Raw genomic sequence first — 10345 nt, 5'->3', positions numbered from 1 at the left:
TCTCTGTTCTCTTTCAGTATTCTTTCTCCGTTTGGTGTTCGGCTGAGTTCTTTATCTCTTCATTTGATGTTCTAGGGTTTCAGGATTGTTGATTTTCTGTTTGGCTTAGTTTTTCGGATCTTTGTTGTGGAGGGACGGCGTGGTGCTTCTGCCTAGACCGCCATCTTGCCGGAGTCGGATCGCATCTTTTGATTTCTTGACCGCTGCTTCCATGGCTATTGATTGTGGATCCAAGTAAAACGAAATCCTTAACAACCTCAATCTTTTCTCTGTTTATCATGATGTTGCTTATTGGTCCAGTAGTGAGGATTTTTGTTTTCTTTATGTTGTGGTGTAATCCATACTGAAGGCTGTAGTCTTTGATCTTCATCAGTAAGTGCTTAAAGTCCTCTTCACTTTCGGCAAGCAAGGTTGTGTCATCTGCATAACACAGACTCATCAGAGTCTTCCTCCAATCCTGATGTCCTGTTCTTCTTCACATAGTCCAGCTTCTCGGATTATTTGTTCAGCATACAGATTGAATAGGTATGGTGACAGGATTCAACCTTGACGCACACCTTTCCTGACTTTAAACCATGCAGTATGCCCTTGTTCTGTCAAACAACTGCCTCTTGATCCACGTACAGCTTATATCTGACAAAAGGCTGAGCAGTTCAAAGGCCCATGAAGAATCCCTAAAGCAACCCATAGAAAACAAGTGACCTCTGCTGGAATCCACGTCATTTCTGCCAGGGTAGGCTAGACCTGCATTTACTAGGCAGGGTTGATGGTGGAATAGAGAGAAAGCAATTTCCACCGGTACCACTTTAGTTCTTAGGATCAATATGAATACACTGTTCTGTTCTCTGAGAGATATTTCTGTGATTTCATACAGGAAAAAAAAAAAAGATAAGTTTTGAACTCTTTAACAACTAGAACTGTTGTTTAATTCTGTAATTAAGGTAATTTAATTCCGTAATTTAGTGATTAGGAAGGGAAATAATTCTTAGAATCAAACTTAGGAAAGAAAGAAAAAATGGAGTGGGGTTCAAGGTCTCTTCTTTCTGGACAATGATCAAAGCTGTGAATGACAGAGAAACTTGCACTCTGAATTTTCCCAATTTTTCTTTATGTTTCAAGTACTGGTCCAGCTCCCGGAAGGCCACCTGGGTCAGGACAGAGAACTCTAACTAGAAATCTAGTAGGCCAACACAGCCACTGAGGGCTTAAAGGCAATCTTTAATTACAGAGGTTGCTATAGGGTCGCTGTGAGTCGGAATCAACTCAACAGCAACGGGTTTGGTTTTTTGATTTGGTTCCTCTACCATAATAGTGTACAATCTAAAAACTTTTCAGTCCTAACTTCTAGGCCCCTGTATTGACTACTAATCATTTTTAAAATAAAAATTAAAAAAAAGAAAAAGAAAAAACTTCAAATTACCCCCAAGTAACAACTGAGAAAATTTTAAGGCAAAAAATAAAACCATTATCACCTTCATCATCATTATTTTGATCTTAGACTGCTAAATGTTTTTTTTTTAGGATTCCCAGAGGAAAATTCTCACCCTACTGCCCAGATTATAAAAGGAATTATAGTCTATATAAAAAGGTACAAAGGTAGAAGAATTCAGGAGAGAAGACACACTTAAAACGCAGTATCTGTAAAGTACTAGACCTCAAGAAGGGCAGCAGAGTGTGGTCAAAGTAACCTCACCTCCCATTGGATTCCTGCAGCTGCCTGCTTCTCAAGTGGTCTCCCCCGTTCCTCTCCAAACCCATTTCAACCACTCTCCTCAGAGCAGCCAAAGCATCTTCAAAAACAAAAGTCACATAACATCATTCCCCTTTAATAGTTTCTCACTGCATTTAAAATAAAATTCAAACTCTTTATAGTGGTTCACAAGGCTTAGCATAATCTGACTTCTGCTCATCTCTCTGGAAGGAGCCCTCGTAGTGCAGCAGGTAAGCGTCAGCTGCTAACCAAAAGGTCAGCAATTTGAACCCACCAGCCATTCTGCGGAGAAAGATTTACAGCCTTGGGAAACCCTATGGGGTACTTCAACTCTGTCCTATAGGGTCACTGCAAGTCGGAATCGACTCAGTAGCAATAGGTTTGGTTTCGTTTGGTCGACTCATCACTCTCTCTGTCCTAATCTCACTCACACCACTCCCCCCCCTTGGGCACTGCTACAGCTACACTAGCCAAAACACACCAAGTTCTTTCTGACCTCAGGGGCTTTACAACTATTTCCCTGTTTGACTATGCTTCCCGAGGCTTGTTCCCATTCATTCTTTAGTACTTAGCTCAAATGTCACCTCTTCAAATAGTAGCACACCCATCCTCTACCCTACCTCCAGTCTCAAGGCACTCTTTTATCATTTCAATACGAAATCACATGTTCTGCTATCTTTAAAACCTTGAGCAGTTGTTTTATCATTTCCTGTCTCAGTGTCCTCATTTATGAAATGGGGACAACAGTATCTACCTACTACTGGTGGTGACTGAATAACACCTCACACTACTCAATAAATATTAATCTTTATTAGTTCGTATTAGGCACTTAAACAATACCACTAATTCTCGATAATCTGAAGAATTTGAGTTAATATAGGAGATGTTTTACCAGACCCAAATAAAACTCTTCTCATTAGTTCTCACGGCCCTCCATAATCCAGTCCACAAAAACCAAATTTATTTCCTATTAGTCCCCAAAATATCTCCCCTAATCAAGCCAGTCTTCTCAATGTCTCATGCTGTTGTTGTTAGTTCCATGAAGTCAATTCCAACTCGTGGCAACCCACTGTCTCATACAGCTGTAATAATAACTCCTTACCATTTATATATTTCTATTTACCAAGCATGTTTCCTTATAGCCTCTCATTCAGTTAGGCACAGTTCTCAGAGAGGTTGCAGACTTGAAAAAGTTTCTACTCAGAATTTGTGGACGACATGAAATGTTTCATTGGTATTAGTCACTGAAGAATTACCCAGTTTTAAAAGATGACATAACAACATGTTGTTGATGAGAACCGTTCATCTTCCAAACAGCCTAAAAGGAAACTAGGGTATACGTTTAAATGCTACCCTAGCCAGAAGGATTTCAAAACCTCATTACCTTATTCTAGCCTACATTCCCTTCTTCTTACTCCCACAGCACACTACTTTATACCAATTGATTTTACACATCATATCATCCAATCGTATGTGTGAGCTTTGTTTCCTTGATTAAGTCCCAGGTACCTTAATAACATGCCTTACCTTGTTGTCACATCCCCCACAGAGCCTAGGGAACAATCAGCAGTCACTGAGAAATGCCTTATGGTTGACTTTTAAACACGTCTCTGAGCCTAACCTTACCTTTTCCCAATTAGCAATATGACCTGCCTGCAATTTTTTTTTTTTCTTTTTTAAGGGAAAGGGGTAGAGGGTGGAAAGTCGGAGGTAAAATTAAAGTATCTTCAATTATCCATTTCTAGGCTAGAAGAATCTGAAAAGAAATCTAATCCAATCCCCTCACATTTCAAATGAACACACTAAAGCCCAGAGATGTTAATGTCTGCCTGAAATAAGACAACTGGCAGAAACTGTACTGGTCTAGAACACAGGTCCTGACTCATTGTCTAGGTTTTTCTCTACACTACATTATGTCCTTTACCTCCAACTGGAAAGACTGTGTTTGCAAATACTGAATGAATTATAATATTGAATAAAGCTTTGTTCTTTAAATTAAAAAAATACATAAATAACCAGAAAACAGTAATGAGTTTAGGGGAATGATCCTAAAATCCTGAAGATGTAACTTAGATTATTCATAAAATTATCAAGCTGGCACATTAAGGTTTCAAAGAAGCATTATTCAGGTAAATCCAAGTATTGCAAAGTCACTTCAACAAGGATTTAAAAAATCACAGATCTTAATTTTTTTACATAGGCCAAAAAAATAGAATTAAAAAAAAATGAAGTAAAAGATAACTACAAGGTCCTCTGGATGTAGTGACTTTCACCATGATCAGCAAATACACTGACAAAAAAGAATAGATTTTCAGAGGGAGAAAAAAAAAAAAAAACATTTGGGGGAAAGGGGTGCAGAAAAGCCCAGACTCAAACACAACCTTTGCTACATGCAGTTTCATCTCAAGCATGACAGAAGTAGGTTTGCTCATTCATTTGTTCACTCATTCATTCACAATATTTATTAAACCCATTATGAGTCCAAGTTAACCCAATGACAGCTATCCATCCATCCATCCATATGTCTACATGTGCCAAAAACTAGTCTAAGCACTAGAGATATAATGGTGACACAGGACAGACAGAATTCCTGTTCTTCTGGAGTTTATGCTTCAGTAGAAGTGGGGCAATAAACAAGCAAAGAAACAAGTGAATTTCAGCTTTGGGTAAGTGCTATGAAGAAAATAAACAAGGTGATGTGAGAGCAAATGACTGGGGAAGTCTACATGAGCTGCAGGGTCAGGAAGGCCCTCTGAAGAAGCAACATCTGATCTGAAAAGAAAGCACAAGTAAAGTCTGGTTCCAACTTCCTTCCAACAAAAACTTGTAAAATTCTTTTCTGACCAGAATCTTGGGAGCAGGCAGTAAATTCCTCATTCCTATTCTCCTCAAGTACAAACAAATGAGAATGAGAGGGACCCCAATCTCCAGCATGGAATAGCCTGGTGGGGAGAAACCACTCAAAGTGAATAGAAGGAAACTCACAAGCAAAGAAAGCTCTGCATTCCCCTGTCTTAGGAGAAGGGTAGCTCTGCTGTTTGGTAATATACAGGAACAGTAATGATCTGATAAGGTGATCTTTACCCAGGAAAACATATTCTTATTGGCGTTTTCTAATATGAAGGGGACAGTGACAAGATGGGATATGGAATAAAAGCTAGGTGACAATCTGCCAATGTATTAACTTAAAACTGTTATTAAGCATTTTAAATATAATTTTTCAAACTCTAAAATAGTCTCCGTTTCGGAACACAAAAGTAGAGAAACAACATGGGAGAAATCTTTTTTTCTAATTTTTATATTTATTATAGGCCTCACATCTCCACTCGAATTTACAAGATCTTTGAAGAAAAGGGCTGTTTAAAGCTCGATTATGCCACTTGCCTAACAGCACAACATGTAAACAACTGGATGTTTAAGCAATTTTTCAGCGGTTTCTCCCTAGCAAGGACCTAAAGATAAATATATTAGTCTAACGCTACTACTAGAGAAAAATAAAGACAAACAATCAGTGAATATTTAAACTAGAACTACCTCATTTTAAAGATAAAGTGAAGCACAAAAAGGATTAATGACTATCCAGTGTTGAACAAATGGAGGGAAATTAGGTATCCAACCTCTCGGTACAGAACTCTAGTGTTTTTCAAAAGCAGGGAACAAAAGCCAACTTAACAGGCTGCAACTGGCACTTTAAAAAATAAATGGAAACCATCAGAACAGACTACACACTCTACAGATTTTGTTTTGTGAAACTTTTGTGTGTGTGTTGCACACAAAGGCATACACGCACACACGCAGGTATAGATTTATGGAGTCTTGATACAAAAAGATCTCTTGTTGTGGGTTGCAGTCAAAAAAGGTTTCAGATGCACTGCATTTCACACTGCCAGTCTTGAAGTACTTCCTTGTGTTTTTATACAAACACTGAAGCGCTTGCTGTTATCGGGCTAGCTAAGCCTACCTTAAAATCTCGTTTAAATCCCATTTTTTGCATTTATCCAGTGCTCTGCTGTCTGTGCTATTGTGACTATAACGAAAGTAACTACCAACAGCAATAACAGCCACTAGCAAACAGAGAAGCTCTCACTTAGCCAACAGTGCTACAAGAATCACTGCCTACTAGCCTAAGGCATTTACAGGTAAACTTAAAGAGAGAAGATATTTATCACAAACAGCCACAATACATTCACTAGAACTCAGAGGTTCAGAAGATTCTCTCCAAAAAACTCAGAAATTAAGTCCTCCACAGACTTGACCTTGGAATGTAATTTCAAGGAAAAAAGCCCATTCCTAAAATATTTTCTCTACATTAATATCTGAGAAATATCTTAATATCTGAAAAAAAAAATGTATAGACATTCACTCCATAATTAGATCTAAGATTTAAAATGTAAACTGCCTCGAGAGAAGCTATACTAAACTCCAGCTGGGATATAGACATGTATCTCAAGATAACAGATCATCTTTAGATGGCATATTTGGGAGAGGAGGGAGAAGACAACAGCACTGAAGAGTACAAAGACAGATAAAGAAGCAGGGTAAAGTAAGGCAAGGATAAAAATATAAGTGTTAGAGCCAAAGGGAAACTACTCAATCACTGTGCTACAGTGGAATTTAACTATGTCTATTGAAAGTATCGAATTAAACTTTTGAAATATGATGCATCTCACAAGCAACACTTGAGATGGTTTACTCTAAAATATATTATACAGTAGAATACATCTCAGTCATTGAGCTTAACCTGCCTACAGCCTCAGCCAATCATGCTTTGTGTTACATAACCCCACTTTCCCTTCCAAGCTGACCGAACTAGCACTGAACCACTTGGCAAAGACTCCCTACAAAAAGACAGGCTAATCAGACATAAGAAAACCAGGGAGTTGGCCATAGGAATTGAAAAGGAAGGAATTCACAAAAATAAATAATGAAGTTGGGTTAGGGAACTGACACGCTAAAGTTACGAAGAAGCAGGCATAATAGAGAAACAGGCTATGAATAAAACAAAAGTGATATAGAGAGGGAGAACTAAGCATGTCAAAAATGAAGAGAAAGCATGTGCAGCTAGCTCATGAGAGGGAAGAACTGGTGATAGAGATTCTGATTTCTAGCAGCTTTCTAGTTCTTTCATGTGCATCCCTTTCCTCAAGGTGATTTGGGAGAACTGTATGACCTGGAGCAAAAAAAAAAAGCCCAAAGACACAAATGGTGTTACATCAATTTTTTTTCCAGGTTAAAAAAAATCTCCAAGGTTTAGGGTCATGGTTTCATGGGACCTCTCAGTTAACTGGCTTAATAACATGTGTAGTGCCCCTGTTCTACCTCCTAGTTTGGTATCTAGCACCTAAGGCCTTAAAAGCTTGCAAGCAGCTACCCAAGGCACAACAGTTGGTCTCTACTTGCCTGGAACAACAGGAAGGAGAATCAGGAATAAGAGGAGGATATGGAATGTGTGGCTAATTGCCTCCATGAACAACTGCCTCCTTTGCCATGAGACCATAAGAACTGAATAGTACCCAGCTACCATTACTGAACATTTGATCAATGATTCCACAGAAGAATCTTGATCAAAAGGGGGAACATGCTGAACAGACTTTTAAAATCTCTTGGATTCCAGACTTCCTGGAGCCATAAAGGTTGGATGAACCCCTGAAACTATTGCCCTGAGATAATCTTTAAACCTTAAAGCAAAAACATCCCCTGAAGTCTTCTTAAAACCAAACAATAATTTAGTTTAACTAGTAAAAAATGTCTGCCTTGAGCATTATGTTTTTTTAAGAACTATCTATATGTGATCAAACTGACAACAGCAACTCAAAAGAGCAGACAGGAATCTTAGGGGGCAGTGAAATTTATGTTAATGAGGGAGGAACAACTCAGAAAAGGAGGATGAGAATGGTCACTAAATGGTAGAAATGTAGAAACTGTCGAATTGGTGTATGTTTTGCTGTGTATATTCTCAACAACAATAAAATAAAACTATTTTTAAAAAAAACCCTTATCATTGAAAGGCTGAGCTAGCAGAGTCCTCAGAATCAAACGAATTCACTATTTTAGAGGTGAGGAAATTGAGGACCACAAGGCACCTAAGGTTACACAGGTAATGACAGAGCCAGGACAAGAACCAAGGTCTCCTATTTCCCTAGTCATTACTCTTTTCTTATCAGCTGCACAGCTGACTGCCATCTAGTCGATTCCAACTCATAGCAACTCTACAGGATGGTGGATTTGAACTGCTGACCTTTTCGTTAACAGCCTGAGCTTTTAACCATTCACCAGGGCTCCCTTTGTCTTATACTGCACTAAATAATATAAACATAGGAACTTATTTTTTTTCAAAATGAGTATTTTTGCCACATATTTTTTTAATGAATCAGGAATCTTTACATGCTTATGCCTTCTTCCACAATTAAATAAGTTTTCCACTTACTACTCTCTGGCTTTCTGTTGTCCTTATGATTAGATTTAGATTTCTCCTTTTCTTTCTCATAAATCTTTCTTAAAAATACATCTGTCATGAAGACAATATACAGACAACTTTTCAGACCCACTGTTTTTCCCCCTATAAATGTACATTCAAAAATAGCATTTACTAGAACATGTTATTTCACATACTGCACACTAGTGTTTGAACTCCAAGTAGTACAGAATAGACACTTTAAGTGAAAAAAAAATTAATTACTTAGGATCATAAAGATTTCCTTGAAGAAAAACTCATCACCAATGTCAGTAAAATTCAAGACAATTGACCAATTTTCAGTAAAATAGTGCAAGGACAATCGAAATTTAAGAAGAACTAATGTGAAATATTTCAAGTCATCCCTTATAAAATTTATTGCATTCATTCAACTTATCCTGAGAACAAAAAATACAACTTGGAAACACAAATCCCAAAGGGGGAAAAATAATTATTAACCAGTAGGAAAGCGCAGAGAAAGGCAGAAAAAGTTGACGTGGGGTAAAGATTGCAGAACACCTAGATGCTTTCTCTGCTAAAACAAACACTTAAGATCCTCTAAGGATCCTCAAAGCACACAACTAGGGGATGTGATAAGTCCTTTTATCTCTAAAGCTGAACCACAAAAAAGCAGAGTCATCAATTTCCTAAGAACATTCTCAGCCATTTTAAAACAGTGGAAAACAGCATATTTTAAAGAATTCTCTGCTTAGGTTTAAGGTGGAAAAAGTATAAAGTGAAAAACACACAGCCTAGAGAATAGAGTGCTGATGATTAAACAAAAGTACAAGTTCAGAGGCCACTTCTGTTACGGCTAACGAAAGTATCACATTAAAGGATTTTCTCAACAAATGAAGAGCTACGTTATAGGTATATTATTTCTTAATTCCAACCTCTTGAAGGTATGTACTGTTATCTCCCTTTGATCGATAAGAAAATTCAGACCTAGGAGCATTAATTAAACAAGGTCACAAAGTCAGGCGGTGACACAATCAAAATTTGAACCCAGGCTGTCTGAGCCACTCTTAATACTACCACAGTCCCCCAGCTTAAGTCTATCCTTACCAGTCACCCAGGAGATGAGTTTTGAGGAGGGAGTAAAAGGGGCGGGGGGGCATTTGCCTCTCTCTCAAAGTAGAACAGAACTGAGCTGTCAAAAGGAGAAAAGGAAGCCAGTCTGGCTGCTGGCCGAGGTCTCCATCCCCGCAGCTCGGGTCAGTCGCACAACTCAGCTCACGCAGCCGGAGTCATGCTCGCCTCTATGCCCGGGGCCGACCGCGCTGCGGCTGTCAGACCCGAAGGGGCAGGGACGTGGCTCGAAGTAAGGGACAAAGAGCCTTCCCGGCCGTGGCCGGGGGCTACCGGCCCGCCCCCGAGCCGGGTTTCCGCCGCCAACCCGCCGCAGCGACCCCGGCAGGCCGGGGGGCGACGGCCGCCCGGGCCGGAGGAGCTCAGCGAGGGGCGCGGGTCTGGGCCGGCCGGGATGCCGCCCCCCATCGCATGCCTCTTGCCCCTTCCCCATTACCTCAGTTGTGGCTTCTCGTCACCGTCGCCGTAGCCGCCGGGCTCTCGAGCTGGGGCAACGCAGGGAAAGCCGATTAGCGGATGGAGGAAGGACGGGGCTGGGAGTTAGGAACGAGGTTGGGTCCCGGCTTGTGCTTATTTTACCATTCTGGTCCCTTGCACTCCGCTTCCGCTCCGCCTCCCGGTCCTACCCTTCCTCCACTTCGGGGACCTACCGTCCTCGGCGCGCAGCATTGTGGGGGATGTAGTCCCCGAATGCGGAAGAGGAGGCACGTGTTTCTAGCCGCTCTGCGCCTTCTCCGGGTCGAGACGACGCCGTTGCGTGGCAACCAGAGAGGGGCGCTCTTGTCCTTCTTCGGGATTGGAAGATGAGCTTGCGAGAGGCGCACCGTCTGCGTTAACTCTCTGCAGGTGCTGAAGGGAGGATGTGGGTGGCTTACTCCCCATCTTCCAGCAGTTAACCAACAGTTGCTACGCTGTTCACTGAGGGTGTTAGGCTTGGTAGCGATTTAAAAGTGTGCTACAGACAAGAATGCCCGTTATTGCCACTGAGGGTCCTTAGGCGGTAAGTAAGGCAAGAAAAATAAAAGGACTAAAGATTCAATAGGAAGAAACAAAATTGTCATTATTCACAGGTGATTTAATTATGTATGTTG

At 40.3% G+C, this 10345-nt stretch overlaps 1 protein-coding gene across 3 annotated transcripts in view; it reads right to left on the bottom strand.

The window, feature by feature from the left end:
* The window catches only part of CCDC126 (coiled-coil domain containing 126), a 48570-nt gene extending 38731 nt beyond the window's left edge, over window positions 1–9839 (bottom strand). The window contains exons 1-2 of one of the 3 annotated variants that reach the window (XM_023732332.1): window positions 9691–9839; window positions 1694–1790 (exon numbers count right to left, since the gene is read on the bottom strand). In XM_023732332.1, coding sequence (XP_023588100.1) covers window positions 1694–1758 — 65 coding nt within the window. In that variant the 5' untranslated portion in view covers window positions 1759–1790; window positions 9691–9839. Of the gene's footprint in view, window positions 1–1693; window positions 1791–9690 lie in introns of those variants that run through there. The other 2 variants (XM_023732334.1, XM_023732333.1) reach the window with 2 other exon arrangements.
* Window positions 9840–10345: the final 506 nt, after the last annotated feature.

This window comes from Trichechus manatus, unplaced genomic scaffold (assembly GCF_000243295.1).
Source record: "Trichechus manatus latirostris isolate Lorelei unplaced genomic scaffold, TriManLat1.0 scaffold00050, whole genome shotgun sequence".
Taxonomy (NCBI): domain Eukaryota; kingdom Metazoa; phylum Chordata; class Mammalia; order Sirenia; family Trichechidae; genus Trichechus; species Trichechus manatus.
This window is presented reverse-complemented; position numbering and strand designations above follow the sequence as displayed.